This window comes from Pundamilia nyererei, unplaced genomic scaffold (assembly GCF_000239375.1).
Source record: "Pundamilia nyererei isolate P.nyererei 1_Seehausen unplaced genomic scaffold, PunNye1.0 scaffold00055, whole genome shotgun sequence".
In the NCBI taxonomy this organism is placed as follows: Eukaryota; Metazoa; Chordata; class Actinopteri; order Cichliformes; family Cichlidae; genus Pundamilia; species Pundamilia nyererei.
In genome coordinates this window covers 1,992,043-2,011,401 of record NW_005187456.1, presented here as the reverse complement: position 1 = coordinate 2,011,401, position 19,359 = coordinate 1,992,043, and the positions used below count along the sequence as shown (strand labels likewise).

Genomic DNA, 19,359 nt, shown 5'->3' with positions numbered 1-19,359 from the left:
CTTGAAGAGTGAAATATTCTGACCCTGTAATATTCTCATATTTTCAGACCTGTATTATAATCCTATATTCAGCTGCAAATATTTTTATTTATCACTCACTTGTTTTTCCCACCCACTGCAGAAATCTGCAGACTGCCTGTCTCTGTCTGGCATGTCATACAACGTAACGCTCATGAGACGCCGTCTGTTTGTCAAGTTGTGGATGCTGAATAGGAACGCGGCAGTGAAACCACAGGACAGAAAAATCAGAAACTGGGACAAAACCTAATATGAGCAAAAAATAAATTAATGCTAAAAGATTTTTCTTAAATGGGGAACATTTTTCGATTCTCAGCATTATATAATTTAGTTTGTATTTTCAAGCTCCTTGTAAATATTTTCAGTTATGGACTTATATGTCCTACATTTTCTTAATTTGCTAATTTTTCAGATATATAAAAAGTAGTGAGTCCTGGTCCTGGATATTTGACCCAGTGTTTTTAAGTCTGGTCTGTTTGATTCTTAGTTTGCTTACATAGACTGTATATAAGAGATGGTCATAGCCCCTGTGATAGCCCCCATCAATTTTGAAATCTTAACCCTCTGTACACACAGCAACAAATAGGGAATAAAAAAATCATATCTGACAAATTTCTGAAAAATGATGCTCACTTCTGCCAGATCTCAGGGATACTGAGATGAGTTTTTGAGGATTGCCCAAAGTTTTCAGTCAGTAAGCACTGTTGTTTTAGTAAGCGCTGCTATTCAGTGACACCACTATTAGCCTACAATAAACCTGATTTAGCAATGTATTTTACTTTAAAAGGGACCATATTTAAAACAAACAAAAAACAAATACATTATGTACACCTGAAACTATCAACTGAGGCCATGAACTCAGTTTATCAAGATTTCAATGTTTTTTTAATAAGGTCATAAATCATGTCAGCACTCAGCAATCAGAGGTGCCACCCTCTGTTGGCCATTTGACAGAAGTGCCAATTTAAGACACTTCCTCTTTGGCTTAACTGTTCAGGCCCAATAGGTGCAGTTTTAACATTTTTGCTGTACTAACCTCTCTGCTTGAGGTGTTGATTCCACACAGATTGATTCCACACAGACTGTTGACTCCCCACAAAAATACCTCATGCATTGTAAACATATCTCTTTTTGCACAGTGATAATTGGATAGTCCTTGGTGAGAGTTACAATGTTCCAGTCTGCTGACTGACGCAAAGGTTTGTGGGCCAGGTGCTGTATGTGTGTGTTTTTTACCCTTAGACATCATGTATGAGGCTTTGCTGCGACACTGCTGTGTGAAGACGGCGAATGCCAGCTGTGAGTGGGGGAGCATGTGGGCCTCCTGTACATTCACAGCAAACTCCCAAAGCTAAACATTAGAGGCACAGGTACAGGTATAGCTGGACTGTTACCAAATGGTTTGTATTGCTTGTACCATTAGCCTGGTCAGGCTACCAGACTTAGTGGAGACTCTGTTGTTTGAGGTGATGATGAATGGCTATGGTGATCAGGCCTGTGATACATTACACATTTAGTTCCACAGTGAAAAAACATGCTTTCCTGTGTGTACATGTGTACACTGTACACATGATAGATGCCCGATGCTACCAGCTCAAGTAACAAAGCAAGGTTAGAGAGTTTTGACCTTGTTAGAATGGCTCTCTCTTTATCATCAGTGATGAGATTGAGCTCTCTGTGCAAGGGATGTGGCAGTACAAGCCCTGGCAGCCTAAAATTTGTGAGAGACAAGCTTGTTTTCTTAAAAAACTCAATAACAAACCTCTAACCTTGTTGGTGGCGAGAGAGGTGGTTTTAAATGGCACAGGGGGCTCCTAAAGTCAATGATTCATTGCTAGAACACATGGTAGGGGGCAAGAAAGAAGAAGTATGTTCTGAGCATGGCAGGTGTGGGGTGAAAGGCTTCAACAGTTCGATCATCACAAGCAAGGATGAGGGGGGAAGGGATTTAACTGTGGCAACTGTGGATGTATGGTAAATGTGGAAACCAGCAGGCTGCGCAGGGATACCTTGTATTTAACTGGCTGAATCTATTATATGTTAACTGTTAAAATGCTAAAGATTTATAGATGGAAAAACCATATTACGCTAATTGCCTGTTGGGAAATTAAACCTAAAGAAAATATTATGCAGTGGTTCATTATAATGCAGTAGGCTCTTTAGTTGACATTTACAACATTGCCTGGGAGAAAACCTGGCAACAAATTCTGAAGGTGAAAAAATGAATGTTGCTGAAATAGTGATTAGCAGTTAACAGGCTAACTAAGTTGATAACTTCTCCACTATTGTTTCCAGGTATGGTCGCTTCACTTTGATAGTGTTTCTGTGTTTCTGATCAGAATAATGTGATGGAGCAGAAATGACAAGCTAACAGTAAACAGCTAATAAAAAACATGTATCTGCAGCTTTCTCATATAATGATTAAAATTATATACCTATGATGTTTGTGATTAAAACACAGTAACGTGTCTTAGTGCATTTCGTTTACGTAGTCCTAAATACTCAACTTTCACTTCATGATTTTTTTTTCATGCTTTTTTAGTTTTTCCAGCATTTTGTATTTGCTAGTTACAGTCCATTTGACCTCTCAGGGCCACCATATAATAACTTTAATATATACTTTATATAATAACCAACCCCCAATGCAATAAGGAGTCATAAGCACCAGGTGCTAACGTGATAGCTGCTTTCTGACTTTAGGGCATTGGATGCTCTTTAAGGCCATCAACAAAAACCTTGTGTTTCTTCCAAACACATGTAGACATCAAGGTTTTTATCTTAGAATAAGAATGAATAAAGCAATATTGTGTCACCACCAGCATCCAAAAAGTTTCTAAAGCAAGTAGATTTTGAGAAATAAACTCACAAAGCTGACATGTTTTGGGTTTTTTTAATTGTTAAAAAAAATCGGATGTAAGAGCCCAGTAACAGATAAAACCACAACTTACACCTTGCTTGTTACATGCTCAAGAGAATGATGTTAAAGCACTGACATTTAAGAGATGTAAGCAGCACAGTACACAGTACTGCTGAAGCTAATGGTGATGTCATTGGTGTTGGTCTTTATCACTAACCAAAGTAGCTGTGATGCAACAGGTGTGTAAATAAATGTATAGCAATCAGTCAAGACCTAACTGCCTCGTGTACTATAGTGATGGTTATTCCTGACATAGTTTAGGTTCTCAAGCAATGTGTCCTAAAATATCTCCAGGGAATGTTCATTGTGGGGTAAGGATGGTCAAGGTTCAAAGCTCTGGCCACTGAGGGCAAAGGGTCAAAATAGTAAAAGTCTAAAATGAAAGAGGCTCACACGCTTGCTGAAAAGCTTTGTATCACCTTGATTTACTTGCTGACCTCTTAAAGAATCCCTCGGTAGGCCGGTGACATCACAAAGAGGTAAATATTAACTTACTGTGAGATCAGAATCAGCAAAGGGCTATGTGTTTTAAGACTTTAGGTCTATATTTAGGTATCTAAGTGTAATCGCGGAGGAACTTTTTTTCATAAAAAGCATAGAACTGGTTCCACGCCAACAAGATTGATAAACATAGCTTGCTGATCACATGTTGGTGATGCCTAGTGATCACAAGTATTTTGGGGTGCTTCTAGCAGGTCTAAATTCCACAAGTCTTTGTCCCTATGGATGAGGTGACATGGACACTTTCAGATGTTTACTCCTGTTTGCACTGCAAATTCCAAGATTGCCTCATGGTGAAGAAGGAAGGAGTAAGGAATGTGGCTGCCTTACAAACTCAGATGCCATAAACTCATCTAAAATTGTGACCAAGCTATCGGATGGCAACTGTTAAACTGTTAAGAGCAGATTCTTAACAGTCAGTTCCTATGGTGATGGGCTTTATAACTGTAAAAAGTACACTTGCGGCCCTTCAAATATTTAAAAATGCATCGACAGTTGCCATGTTGAATTCAGTTGGTGGGATGTATATGTACTGTGCATGAACTAAACACAAGTATTCATGATTTGAAGAGTAGAGGTCACACATAATAGTCAAGAAGTGAGAATGAATGGCAGAATGGGCACACATTGGTTACATCTAATAATTAAGGACAGCACATTTCCACACAATACTACTGTGTCTTCTGTCTAGCTACCATTCTATGTGCAATCTACTCGCTTTTACTGTTAACAAACTATATCCTATATTTGGGCCAAATGAGTGTTTTAATTAATTGTCTAGGTGCTTGTCCCTCTGGAACTCTGTTAGGCAGAAACACAAATACTCAGTGCAACTCTCATCAGGGGCTTTTTTCAAAGTCGTGCATAATATGCATCATAAACTTTCTCAGAGCACAAAGGGAGCTTGCCAGCAGGTGGAAAAACAAAGCCACTCTATCTTATATACTGCATGCAAGTCAGTGTTTGTCTGAGCAATGAGTCTCCTAATAACTCACTCTGCAGCCACTGTATGATAGAGGTGGGACGTTCAATCCAAATATCGGCGTATCGATACCAGCGCTGGTATTGGTGTCACATTGATACTAGTGTGATAGAATCGATACTTTGTTTCTATCCTCTATGTTCATGTAGCCCACTTAATTGTGTTAATTTAAAAAAATAAAAATAAAAAATACACCTCAAACATGAACTATGAAAAAATGTCTGAACCTTTTTTTCATAGTTCATGTTTTTTCATGTATTTTGAAACCCAGTTTCAAAATACATGAAAAAGCATGAACTATGCTGAAAGGTGTGTTTTGTTCTGTTAACTGATTATTGTGGAAAGCAAACACCACAGTGATTTAGTGGTCATTAAAATGTATTCTATCCAATGAATGAATGAATTCATAATTCATGATTAATTATTGATGATTCAAGGCAAATAAATTTAATAAATCATGACACAATGCTCTGCCCTACATAAGCTGCTTTTATAGGTTAAAAGTATCTGTATCGCTATTGGAGTCGGCAATCTGCATTTACTTGGTATCAGAACCATTTGCAGTATTGCACAGCTCGACTGTCAGCTTTCATTTATTAATGTGATCATGAGGAGCTTCCTCAGTGTCCTTCCCAGCTCCATAATATAGTGAAAAGTAATTTCCCCTCTCATTTTATTGGTCTTTACATTTTTCGCTACTTCAGTGAGTTACTGATTTTCCAGTCATTAGCTTGTGAAACAAGTGGTGGTGGTCAGAGGGCCCGTTGACGCCAGTTGGCGCCAGTGTCCGGCAGCCTCGCCTCTGTCAGTGCGCCCCAGGGCAGCTGTGGCTACAACGTAGCTTGCCATCACCAGTGTGTGAATGTGTCTGTGAATGGGTGGATGACTGAATGTAGTGTAAAGCGCTTTGGAGTCCTTAGGGACTAAGTAAAGTGCTATACAAATACAGGCCATTTACAAAAGTGCCTCTAAAGGAGGAATCGAAGCAAAATTCAAGTTTTTTGTTAACTTATTATATATTATGTGCAAAACATCCAGATTTACTTTAGTCTCATCTCTTATCTTTTATGGCTTTCACATGGCAAGTTGAGTGTGAGTTTCAAAAAATGAAACATATATGTGAGCAGTTTATGAATGTACTGGGACTTATTTAAAGTTTCCTGTGTAGGTTATTTAGTAAATTAATAATACACAACACTGGTAGCAGTTTTACTGCTGTTTACACGCACTGCTGCCATCTTGAATAGCAAAGTTGGGGTTCGTGTGACTAGTCTGCCTTTCTGAGCATGGAGTCCACCTACAAGGGGTGTTCCAGCTGAACATTATGGCTGGGAGCCCAGCTCTTCCAACTACCTACTTCAAATTAAACAGAGCAAGTAACCAGGAATGATTTGTTTTTTTCCTCTTTTGAAAAAGACTATAGTATCTATATGTTAAAGCAGCAATAATGTGTTCTTTGACTATTTGATCAGTACACCGGGCCTACTTTCACTTGCTGCAGGATACAAAAAGGAGTTTGGACAGTGAGCAGCAGTCATGAGGGCCTATTGAGGCTTCATTAATGGAACAGGAAGAGAGTTAAAGCACGAGGCCAAACACACACAACTCATTACACCCTGGGTATCGTGTACGGTTCACACTGCAACTCAAAGTGTGTGTCTGTGTGTGCGTGGTGTATTTATTGCATTTATATTATATTTATATATATTTATATTCTGATTTCTGATTTCTGATAAGAGTTATCTGTTTGTGTGGGAGGGAAGAGAACAATTACAAGCAAAGGTCCTTAGAGATCAAAACTGCCATGAGGTATTTAGACTTAAGACCAGGCCTACACAACATCTACAAACATCACAGCAGTGTTTATTTTTTTTTAAAAATGGTTTGAGCTGATAATCTCTTTAATGAAGGAAAACCTCTTTAGAGCATTTGTCTTTTTACTGTGTTACATGTTTGCCATAAATATTTGATACCAATGAAAACATCATCCACATTAACAGTCCTCGTCAACCAAATCAGGCCTGAACCAGTAAGCTGACTCAGCTAACACTTGGCTGTTGGAGATTCAACAGGACATCCACCCTTTTACACCACTGTGTCATTTTGGAACCGCACGCACGCGCTGTGTGTGCGGTTACCCTCAGGAAAGACACACTGCTGGTCTCTGTTCCGCATCTAAAATCTCACGAGCAAAGAGCATGGCAGTTTACGCAAAGGAAATAAATGCCAACGCACAGTCAGAGCTGAAGAACAGAGTCACACTTTGTGTACATGCTGTATATATTTAGGTGGCGAGACACGTCAGAGTTACTAGGTTGTTATAAGAAACTTGTCGAACACACGTGTCAAAACTGTCCTGGAAAGCATCTGTCGTCACAGACGGACAAAGAAACTCTGAGAAAAAGAGTATTTTTAGTCTGAGGCTGTGACTGAATGCTCCCTCCAGGTACACATCGGCAAGCTTTCCACCGCACTCGATGCTGACTTGTTCGCACTTTTGCTTGCATAGGCGTTCACAGCAGGATGTTATTTTCCCCCTCTGTTTTGGACAAACGTTGAATAAACACTGATGATGAAATGCAATCGTCATGAGTGAAACCAAAGCTCCTGGCAACATAGGATGTGTTTCAGTGAACTGCACATGGGGTTGGAAGGTATTATCACTGAAATACAGTCAAGTAGTGGAAGCAGATCTACCTAATCGGAAAAGCTTTCTATATACAAAAAACACTATTTTAAATACTAATGTAGGTGCAGATCATAGATTAAAAGTACATTAAAAGTAAAGAGGACAATACCAGTTACAATTTCCTTAGAAGTTCATTAATTTGCAGGTACAGTAATGTTTAACTTATTTATAGGCTCAACTGTTTTAAAGGTGTTTTTCTCCCAGGTGTGTACCAGAACAGGTGGTTGCAAACAGCCAGCTGCACCGTCTCTGAGCTCACATAGATTAACCTGTTAGCAGTCGGACGTACCGCCCACGGTACATTGGATGGTTTAGGGGACTAATTGTAAATTTGTAGGACTGCTAAGGGGTTAATTAATTACTCTGCTTGTTACTGCATCAAGTACATCACATCATTAATGAGGGAAACATTCCTGTTTCATCATTGTCATCCACTGCTGACACTCAGCAGGGGGATGTGAGGATGTTTTGCCACTATAAATTCTGGCATAACCTTTTGCAAAGTGATATTTACTCTCCGTCAAATCGCAGTCGCTCCATTGCTTCCTCCATCCCACCCTTCCCCTTTCTCTCTCCCTTTGCCTCTTTCTCTCTCACCCCAGTGACTCCACCCTGCAGCAGATAAAAAGCTGAGTCCTCAAGGTGTGCATGTGTTATGAGCTCACTTGCTAGAGTTCTCTTTGCGTGGCTGTCTGCTATTCTGTCTGAGAGTCTGATTTTTTTCCAGTAAAGTTATTTACAAAGGTAAGGAATTATTGAAATTTTGTATCTTATCTTTTAAATACTTTTTTTTCTTTTTGTTTGTTTTTTTGTTTATAGCGTGTTTTTTTTAATAACACTAGAAATGACATTCATTTTAAGGTATCCACTTCTGTCTGTGATTTTTTTAAAGCATGCTTTTATTAAGGAATAAAATTATACTACAGATATATTTTTTTAAAGTTCCAGAAATATTCATCTTCCATTATGTTGTTGTCTAACTCATGTGTTGTGTTTTATGACACATTGCTAAGATGTAATTAATATTTTTGACACACCATCATGCTGCTGAGAAGCGGGCGGAGCATCCCTTAAGTTAGATGGATGGGCGTTCCTCTAAATCCTTCATGCACAGCATCACTCTGAGCTTCTCAGTAAACCCAGCGCTGGACGCAAATATCCATTCAAATGCTTTGCGTGCATGCCTGTGTGCAGAAAGCCTGAAGCCAAACTTGCAGATGCATGTGATGGCGGTAAGAGCAGCAGTTTGGTGAGAAGAGACTGTAGAGCAAACACTGCCTTTGGTCCACAGCAGCTCTGTCTCTGCGGTCCGATTTGCTTTGTGATGCTTTCTTTCTCTGACATCTCTCCATAGTTTGGTTTGGCTCATTGTCAGTAAAAATTGAGATTTGGCTATTTCTTATTAGGATCAAACCACCTGATCAGACATGTAGGAGGAGAGTGCAAACGGAGTAAAGGTTGAGTCTCAGCAATGATAAATTTATATTCTCACTTAAAGTCTGTGATTATGACTATGTACAATAGCTGGTAGGTTACTTCCCTTGAACAGTACACTAAGGAGACAACATTTTTTTTAAAGCTGTATGACTTTTAATTAAAACAACACACCAATACAAAAATGTAACTGTTTACTTACATATGGTCCTCAGGGGCACAATTACAGGCTTTCTACTGTTGTTTTACAGTGTCACTATTTTCTTATAGTAAAAAAAATACAGTTCTATAGTATCCATAAACAGCTTATTACTGTGTACCTGTGAGTAATAAGCTCACATTTATATTGCTAAAGTATGGGACAGCATAACTTTTATCAGAATACTCATTGCTTGCATGACCCAGTTAGCAAAGGCTGTTGTATTAAACATTTCAGCAACTAGTCTAAAGATGATGTCTCAGTGATAGTGGCTCATTGGTAACTAAACTTTAACACTATTCTTAGTCACACATTCAGTGGGAACCACATTATATACAGTTTCAACATAAAATAACAACAACAACAGCAGTAAACACTTTTAAATTAATAATCTGACACTAACCATTTACATTGGTTTGTGCATACGTTTTGTTTTTGCACATGATGTTCAGGGGAACATAGTTTATTAACCCTATCGCTATAAAAAGTAGCACAATCACTAATGCCGGGTGATTTTTACCCGATATAATATGACCAATAAAAAGTTGTTGTCAAAATACATCAAAATATGACAACACATGACAAATTAGAGTGGTCTTCTTTTACTTTCAACTGTGCCATGTCTAACAAAATGAAAAAAATTCCTAAAACAAAAACATTGTAGTATAGAATTGGTGTGTGGCCTGTGACTTTACTGTGCAACAGATTCAGTCGGCCGTGTGCACACAACAAAGGTTTTTTAAACAGTGAATGTGTGCAGGCACAGCATAGCTGTACCCCACAACACCAAACTTCAGGAATGCATTGGACAAAGAGACAAAAGAATGCTGTGAAAACCCAGAATGATGGTTGAGCAAAGCAGAGGGAAAGAAGTAAACAGTTTGGTCATTTAGCTGCACAGCTGTGGCAGTGTGTGTGTAGCTGTGTTGCTGTGGTTTGTGTATAGGGTTTGTTTGAATGAGGACTTTTGCAGCTTGACTCTAGGAGGTGTTAATTTTACAAGGTGTGCTTTGTGATAAAAGCTGCATTTAGGGAGCCGAGGAGCTGCAAATGTCTTTGCCTTTCGCCCAGAAACCACAACCAACACCAGGGCAGTTACCAAGATTGAGTGCAAGGGTACTGCTGGCATCAAGTATGAATCTGCAGCTGGTTTGCGGTGAAGAGAGGAAGGCAGTGTGGTTTGTCAAGCAATTTCAGTGGGGATTAAACTGTTTTTGTCAGACAGCCTGTATCATAAAGGCTAAGTGAATATTGTGTGCACTAAACTTTCCCCGCTGTGGTTTCCTGAAACATGCCGTCTTGTCCTCTGACCTCCACCACAGTCTGGGAGGTGACTGAGTGGTCTCAGGTCGCTGAGCCTGTATGTTTCCAAAGGGAGGAAAAAGGTCAGTAGGAGCAAACAGACAGGGGAAGACATCGAGGAAAGAAACGCGACTGATGCTGAAGAACAGACATGTCTCTGTGCAGACACAGAGAGAAAGGGAGACAGTGAGAAAAGTCTGTCAGACAGTGTAGACAGACAGATGTCAGAGACAGATGTGTCTGAAGGCGTGAGGGTGGGAGACAGTGCTAATATTTCCATCTCAGTGTAAAGCAAAGGAAGACTGAACGTGTGTCTGTGTAAGAATGTGCCACACCGCTTAGTTGTGTGTACTTGGCTGCCTCATCCATCAGCCGCAATCGCTGTGTGTACATAACAGAGTAGTCGATCAGCTCTGACTTGTTGTGGTCATCTGTGTAATTCTTTCCAATTGTTTTGTATTGAAACTGATGATGCAGACTTCTATATTAATTATATTTAAGAGCACTATTTGTCCTCACATCGCTTCCTAACTGCTTCTCTATTACTGACAAAAACTGATCATCTTACATTATTAATTATTATTATTACGTTTTTATTATTTGATTTTTCTAATCAATCAGTCAATAGGTCTGAAGGTAAACTCAAGATGTAAGGTCATTTAGACCCACTGCAGTTTAGTGGCAGCCTGCCTTTTTCTTTACATATTTGTCTACAGGGATTTGTGCAGCTGTTGTAACTTTAATGAGAGTCCAATGATTGCCACTTGTATGACCTGCACTAGCCCACACCTTAATGTGCGCCAGGTGTGGGTTGACTAAGCAAAACCTACAAGTTACACTCATATGATGACCACGAGTCCTTTCTTTTTTTGTCCCACCCCTGATGAATTTACTGTGTTTCGCTTGTGTAAAATGTCAAGAAGATGGACATCTGGAAGTATTTAAAGGAAGAGGATTCACACTCAACAGACAGATACTAATTCAAATACTTCCATGACAGATGGGCGTACAAGGTAGACTACTTCTGCCTGCTTATTTTTAGAAGTGCCTGAGCAGCAGCTCATGCTGAGAGCCCAGTGGTGTGTGACGAGCCACATATGAGCTTGGCAGCAGATGCTGAACAAACAGGGTTGTTAAAGCAGACATTTGTAACTCCTTGTCTCCAAAGGCTGACGTCTCATTTTACGTAATGCTCAATGAAGATTAATTATCCAACTATAGGAGCCAGGTTGATAGAATATAATCCTCATTCTGTAACACCTGAGAAATCCTGAGAGAAATTTCAACAAATGTGTTTGGATAAGCTTTTGTTATAGTTAATGACACAGCTTTAGAGAAATAAATCTCTTTTATCGCTGTCCTGAGGTAACTGTTTGTGGTGTTTTACTAAATAACTCAATGACAAACTGTGTGAAAGATTTTGATTATTGCTGATTCGCTGCTATCTTGAGTGCACCCTACTCTCACTCTCACTGTGACACCACAGATAGAGTCCATCCTCCCATGATCCTGGAGTGGAAGAGGATGGATTTATGGTTGGATGGATGGATGGATGGATGGATGGATGGATGGATGGATGGATGGATGGATGGATGGATGGTTGGATGGATAGATGGATGGATGGATGTTTTACTATTTTGAAAATAGGGTTATCAAATCAGAGATGGATCTGATCAAGAAAAGAAGAGATCAAACAGTAGAATATTGTGAATCACTTTAGCCACACCCTAAAACACACCCTGATTTATCATCTACTTTTTTATAAATGGAAACATAATTCACAAAATTAACATCATGCTGTATTAATTAAGACTTCAAACCAGTAATTGAGACCATTAAGTTATCTGGAAAGTAGTTACTTTGGACATATATTAAGTGAGCATTACAGTTATTCTCTCATAAGCTTATATGCAGTCTCACTTTTTATGGTCAAAGAAGTCACCCCCTGCTGGCCATGAGAAAGAATGCAAGATGAAAGCACTTGTGCGTGGCTTTCATTACCTAGATTCAGAGACTGTTTCCATCTCATAAAATATACAAGATGAAGTTTGTGTCTAGCTCCATAACCAGCTTACATTTTAAAATTTGGTTTGTGATGAAGTTGTGACATTCATGACTTTGAGTGCCCATGCAAAGGCAGCGGCTAAATATCAACATGTTTTTGCTCAATGCAGAGGGGCTTTGGAGATAAATGCATGGTTGACTATAGTGTTGGTGTCTTTTACCGAGTGTTCCCACCAACACTAATTGTTTTAAGACTGCAACTCAAACCTTTCTGTGTCAAAGTACACTCTCCCAAAGCCGCTTGAATGACCATAAACTTCTGCATATGCAGTGTAGAAAATACAATTGCAAAGGAAAATACCAATTCCAATTTATAATATTAATATTATTATAGAAAGTCTAATTTTTCTTAACAGACTTTGAAACAAATATCTGTGAGCGGAGTGTGAACCAAATGACACACGGGTGGCATCTGCCTGGCATGGAAATGAAAAGCATAGTTGTTGTTCCTGCTGCAAATGATTGCCTGTCATCACTGAGGTAGTCGGATTGTTTTACACCAGTACTTGAAGAATTAAACTGTAAATCCTACAGGTGTGAGAAACGGCACAACACGTTACTCACGCCATCATGTCTTCTCACGTATAACTGTGCCACAGTTATACGTGACTCCATGTCTGCCATCTGTGTGGACACAGAAGAATGATATTAGCACTTAGTCTGTATAACAGAATCATTTAGAGGCACTTTGTTATAAACCCAGGCGTCTCTCTTTCTGTTTTCTCTAATAACAAGTTGACACTTGGAAATTGCTGCCTAATGTTTATGTCAAAGTCTGAAAGTGGCCTTGGTGTATGAATAAGTCTGTAGGGAGGCAACACCTATGTAGAATAATGTGCTGGAGAAAAGCACGGGAGGTAAAGACAGGCAGTATTTCCATCTCTCTGCAGGCACCATAACAACTCTTTAGTGTTGCTATGTGACACTGAACAGACCTTCATTGTGTGGTGTCTCTGATCTGCAAGTTTTGTCAGAATATTTCCACCACTTTAAAAACATCTATACACACACACACACACACACACACACACACACACACACACACACACACACACACACACACATATCCACGTACCAACTCTGAGCTGGGACGTACCTGAAGGGCAGTAAAACTGCCACATTTGTTTTCTTTGCTTGTTTCATACATATATTGTGTTTGGTCAAAATCATTACGCAGTATTAAATATCCATCACTGATATCACCACTGCAAAAACGCATCTGAATATTTTAATCTAAGAAATATTTTAGGATCAGTTAATGTCTTTTTTCTAACCCACTCACCCAGCCCTTTTAGTCACACCTTTCAGTCATTACATTTATAATTGTGTGTAACGTCTTCAGGCTTCATGCCACCGATAAGAATAATGGAAACACTGAACAGCTTCCAATTCGCATGGGGGGGGGGAAAGAAAGAGTCCCAGTTCTTGTTGAGAGACGTCAGTGGCATCCCTGTGGACTCTTTGCCACGTCTGGCCTCTGTCACCGCAGAAACTTGGTGGACTCTGTTCAAAGACAAGCTCTCACTGGGGGAGACAGTGGCATTGCCATGTCAAAATCACCAGACAGCTGAGAAAAGGTCAGAATGCAGGAAAGATCCAAAGTGCCGGTGATGAAGAGGACATAAAGGATGTGGTTTAGGATGTGAAGCTAGAGATGAGTTGGCTGTAATAAAATTTGGACCAGGACTGTGTTTGAAGCTGTGCATGGAGTAGGGAAGAGGACTCAGTCTGAGATGAAAAAGATACTTTTAAGAAAGACTAAATCAGTAATAAGTAATAAGTATATACTCAGAGGAGCAGCACCAAGAAAAGTTGCTTTTACTTGCTTTGTTTTTAGTTATCTGTTTAAAGCAGTTTAAGGTTGAAAAAATGGATATACTGAAGCACATTAAAAGGTAGTAAAAGCTGCACAGTTGGGCTTCAACTTTATTTGCTGACAGATGTACTTATTGGATCTGAATGTAAAATGAACAGATTCTACCTCAGCACACTCAGTCTGAGAGGACAAAACCCGATATAATGGCAACGCATGTAATAGACACACCGGTCTAGTGTTTGGATTCCTATTACATGCTTTGCTATTACACCAGGTTGGAGGCCACACCTTGTTTTATGTGGATCTTGTAGTCTACTTATGCCAAACACAGGTGGCAGAATCTTTCTCTCTGCCATTTTTGCATGATTATTGAGAATTTTCAGCCAGTGAGTGCCAACTCACTGCATACCAGTGAGTTAGCTTATAGGTGGCAGAAATACTTCACCCACTTTTAAAAACAAGATAAAAAATAAATGTTCGCTCAAGTGTTACTTCCTCTTAACAATCTTCTAGTTCATTCAGGCTGTATAAATCTCCATCATCAACACAATAATAATAATAGTAAGAATAATAATGTTATAGTATTGCACATGTCACCTCTGCAAATATCCAAGGTACTGCTGTGTTACTGCTTAATTATGATCGTTTCCAGGACATGAACTCTGAGAAAAACTGAGATTTTTTGCTGCAGAAATCCAGACAACTTGTATCAATACTTTTTTTTAAAAAATATGTGGTTTTTATGTAAAAATTGTAAATTTGAGTGTCAAATTGAAACTGCAAAAAGCACAAGTGAAGGGGTATCGAAGAAAAATATTTAGAAAATCATATTAAGCATTTTTTAGCATTTTTATGAATCAAAGGACATATATCATCTTAAAATTTTCCATTTGATTGTTATATTTAATTTGTGCTTTTTTCTTCATAAAACGTGTTTGCTAATGTAAAAGATTTCTTCTAGGAGGGTAAAAATGAGAGATTTGAAGATCAATTGTAATATTAGGACATTGAAGGCATTTATCAATTTTTGTTTAATGAAAAAAATGTTTCTAGAGGGTCATAATAATGATTGTGCTTTTCTAGAATATCCTAAGTAAAATTGTCAAACCTAATCACTTTTTTAATGTTAGGCTTGGCTGCTAACTGCTGAGCTGCAAAAGGAATAAAATAGCCTAGCTTTTTGCCAAGCTCACTTCCTTAATCTATTGTCTTTCTACTTATCGAGATCATCCTGAAAACAAATTAAAAACTCAAACTTTTTGTACACCAGTAACAATGTTATATCTAAGGTACTGAGACTCACATCAGGGGCAAGTCTATTGTCCCTTCGTATATCCAGCAGAGGGAGACAGAGTGTGGTTGTACACTGCCTCCACTTTGCAGATAGAGCTACCCACTTGAGCTTCATGATATTGCAAGAAATACTTATCTGCATACCATAAAAATTAAAAATAAAAAACTTGTAAAAACATCTGGAGCTTCATCAAATCTTGTCTTCTCTATCCACCATACAGGCCTTGGCCATGCCTCCCCTCCTTGCCCCCCTCTTCCTGCTACAGCTTGTAGTTCTTACCTTTGTGAGTGGAGGAGCATACTACGGTCACAAGCAGCATCCTCAGCCATACCAACCGATGCAGCATATCCAACATATTGGCATGGGCAAAGGTGGCTTTCCTCAGCAGCAGTACCTAGGCAAAGACATGCCCTATATGCAGTATCCCCATTACAGCAAGGAGCTCCCACCAATGCCCATGCACAAGGGAAAGGAAAATGCTCATAAGGGGGGAAGCTACAATGGTGGCAAAGACAAAGGTAAGAAAACAGTTTTAAAGACCTATACCACCAACTTTAGCAATACATACATGTGGATTTTGAACCTCTACTATCGAGCTAAAGAATGACCAGTAAACAGATGTCTCTTAAGTTTATAATATAAGTACTTAGTTACACGGTACTATGAAAAGGTCTTGAGTCACCCCTCATTTCTTTACATTTTGCTATGAAAATGGAAATAGATGCAGCAGTTTATTGAAGCATGTACAATCATGAATCGAAATACACTATATAAGGCAAAAACAGAGTTTGTACATTTATAAAGAGGGTGGAAGTCAGTATTTGGCCTCCTTTATTTTTCAACACAGCCTCAACTCTCTAAAAACAGATTTCTTGTAATTTCTCTACGTAATCTGCAGGAATAGTTCTCCAGGATTCTTGAAGGACATTTAAAGCTCTTCTGTATATGTTGGCTTCCTTTTGATCTGTTCTCTTTCAAGATGATATCAGACCTTTTTACCTTTTTGTCCTTCACTTTTCCGGTTTCCTCAAAACTTTAAGGGACACACTGCACACCACACCAAGTTTTCAAGCCTTTGGGAATCAACTTGTTGCTGCAAAAATACTATTTTATATCTGCCAACCTGTCATCATTGCCGTTTTTATATTAAACTAAAGAAATTGAAACAAATATTCATTTGTATGTGTCATTTTAAAACTTTATAAACGATATGTCTCTGTGAATTTTTAGATTTATTATTTCTGTGTGAATAATGTATTAATTTCTCACAGGCCAGACAATTCCTAGTGGTGCTGAGGGAATTCCCCAAGGAGAGCCAGGCCCTGCTGGGCCACCTGGGCCACCTGGACCAGAGGGACCTTCAGGACCTCTTGGGCCTCCAGGGAATGGGTTGCCAGGACCTGCAGGACGGCCTGGACCTCCTGGTCCACCGGGAATTCCAGGAGTTGGGAAACCAGGTTTTCCTGGGCTTCCTGGAAAACCTGGAGGAACTGGTATTGTTGGCCCTCAAGGAGAAATGGGCCCTAGGGGTGAAGAAGGACCACCTGGACAGCGAGGGCCTCAAGGACCCCCAGGACCACCTGGACTTCCAGGAATAGGTAAACCAGGTGTTCAAGGTTTACCAGGTCAAATGGGGCCCAAAGGTGAGCCAGGTCACAAAGGTCTTCCAGGTTTACCAGGACTGCCGGGACCCAAAGGAGACAAAGGGATGGGGTTGCCAGGACCACCTGGACACAAAGGGCTTCCAGGGCTCCCTGGGCCTGCTGGTCCAAGAGGATTGCCTGGTTTTGGTAAACCTGGATTGAATGGCACACCAGGACCACAGGGACCACCAGGGGAAAAGGGACATCCAGGACATCAAGGGCCAGCTGGACCACCAGGTGAAAAAGGACAGCCTGGCCCAGCAGGTCTACCTGGTCAAGGGAAGCCAGGTCAAAATGGTCTACCAGGACAACCAGGCATGCCAGGTGTGAAAGGTCTTCCAGGACCACCAGGTTTGCCAGGAAAGCCAGGATTGCCAGGATTTGGTAAACCGGGACTCCCAGGACCAAAGGGTGATAAAGGTATGAGTGGGCCACCTGGATCACCTGGACCAAAGGGAGATAAGGGTTACAGCGGTCTACCTGGTACGCCTGGACCTTCTGGACCAAAAGGTCCTGAAGGTCATCCAGGCCCTAGTGGACCCCCGGGGCCTATGGGTGCACCTGGTCCTAAAGGAGATTGTGGAGAAGAAGGATCTAAAGGTTTTGATGGAGCCCAGGGTGAGCCTGGTCCTCAAGGGTTACCTGGAAAGGATGGCCTGCCAGGAGACCAGGGAGAGCCAGGACCAAGAGGCCCACCAGGACCAATTGGTGCCAAAGGAGACATTGGACCTGAAGGTCTACCTGGTGTTCCTGGTTCTTCGGGACCTCCTGGTCCCAAAGGAGAAAGAGGTGAACCAGGTGAAGTGGGGCCCCAAGGCCCTAAAGGAATCCCAGGAATGGATGGTGCAGCAGGACCAATTGGGCCCCCTGGTCTTCAAGGACCAAAAGGAGATTATGGTCCTCCTGGTCCACCAGGCATTGCAGTTGAAGGAGGTCCAGGTCTACCTGGTCCCATAGGACCCCCAGGAAAAGAAGGCCCATCGGGACTCCCTGGGCAACGAGGTCTGCCTGGCCCTCCTGGACCACCAGGTCCACCTGGAATACCTAGTGTGTCACCTGAAATGGCAGGAGTGCTTTCTGAGATGGGCCCAAGACTAGACGGTGTTAAAGCTGGAAGTTATGGCAAGAAGGGCAAGTATGGAGGCAATGGGGCAGAAGTAATGGGTCCCAGTGGGCTTGAAATGCCAGCATTCACAGCTACAGCAATGACTCCATTTCCACCTGTCGGCACTCCAGTCATCTTTGACAAGCTTTTGTACAATGGTCGCCAAAACTATAACCCCCAGACAGGAATTTTCACTTGTGAAGTACCTGGTATTTATTACTTTGCCTACCACATTCATTGCAAAGGAACTAATGTTTGGGTCGCTTTAATGAGAAACAATGAGCCTGTAATGTATACATATGATGAATACAAAAAGGGTTTCCTAGACCAAGCATCAGGGAGTGCAGTATTACCTCTACAGCTAGGGGACACTGTGTATATTCAGCTGCCCTCAGATCAGGCTTCAGGACTTTATGCTGGACAGTACGTGCATTCCTCCTTCACTGGGTACTTGTTATATCCAATGTAAAACCACAAACTGCAGAGAGAGAGAGGCTTTGGTAAGAAGAACACAAGAGCATATTTTTGTATGACAGAAAACACAGATTACCTTACACTAAGCGTACTTTTAATGCAAAGTCAGCAAGCAAATAGTGTAGTCAACAGACAAGACAAGATAAAATATTTTAAAGAAGATATTAAATCTAGCAAATTAAATCTGTACGAAGCCAAAGAGATGGTTTAATTGGGAGAGCAAAAATCTTTCTTTTACAGCACTGGATGGTATAAAAGAATGTAAAAAAAGAAGAAGAAAAAAACAGAATTTAGAAATGGCTACAAAGGTACTTTCATGCGCATATTTTAAAAGTGGAAGTTATTAGTATAAACATAGAAGGGAAGTATAAGTAAATGAGGGTAAAAAGAGATGGTATAATGATAGTCACACTGTTGCAGCTGTGTCAAATTTGGTCCCTGTATGTCTTTAAAATTGGCAGCTACCCCATGTGGCAACATATAATGTGAAAGTATAAAATAGTAAGATAGCATTCATTTCAACAGGAAATATATTTTTTTGCATGCATATATTTGTATAATCAATGACTTTTCTCTAGTGATAACAATAAGTATGAAAAAAAATCTCTTTCAAATGAGAGTTCAGATTGGAGCAATGAAGTTTGCATTACAGCAGTCCGCACATTGCCATGTTTTATTTTTGTTTGTTTATTTTTTAGATAAATATATTTCTATTTGTGTTGGTATCTACATTGGGTTGCAGAGGACTAAACCTGGGGGTAAAGATCATTTTAAGTCTAATGTTCTGTTAAGAACAAGACTTGAGTGAAGGAATTGTATGTATAAGGGACAACTGGTACTGGTTGGTGAGCTGAAACAGCAGTTAGTGTACTCTTCTTTAGAAAGACGCTACACAACACATAGATTGTCAAAATTAAGTCA

General features: G+C 40.1%; 1 protein-coding gene across 1 annotated transcript; it reads left to right on the top strand.

The window, feature by feature from the left end:
* The first annotated feature begins 15,445 nt into the window (after positions 1-15,445).
* col8a1a (collagen, type VIII, alpha 1a) lies at positions 15,446-18,433 on the top strand. The gene is made up of 3 exons (XM_005733939.1): positions 15,446-15,587; positions 15,621-15,734; positions 16,488-18,433. The coding sequence occupies exons 1-3, from the start codon at positions 15,446-15,448 to the stop codon at positions 18,431-18,433; spliced, it is 2,202 nt and encodes a 733-aa protein (XP_005733996.1).
* Positions 18,434-19,359: the final 926 nt, after the last annotated feature.

Coding starts and splice junctions, on each gene's coding strand:
- col8a1a (XM_005733939.1), top strand. CDS start 15,446: ATGCCTCCCCTCCTTGCCCCCCTCTTCCTGCTACAGCTTGTAGTTCTT. Junction 15,588..15,620: donor ACATATTGGCATGGGCAAAG/GTGGCTTTCCTC, acceptor ACCTAGGCAAAG/ACATGCCCTATATGCAGTAT. Junction 15,735..16,487: donor CAATGGTGGCAAAGACAAAG/GTAAGAAAACAG, acceptor AATTTCTCACAG/GCCAGACAATTCCTAGTGGT.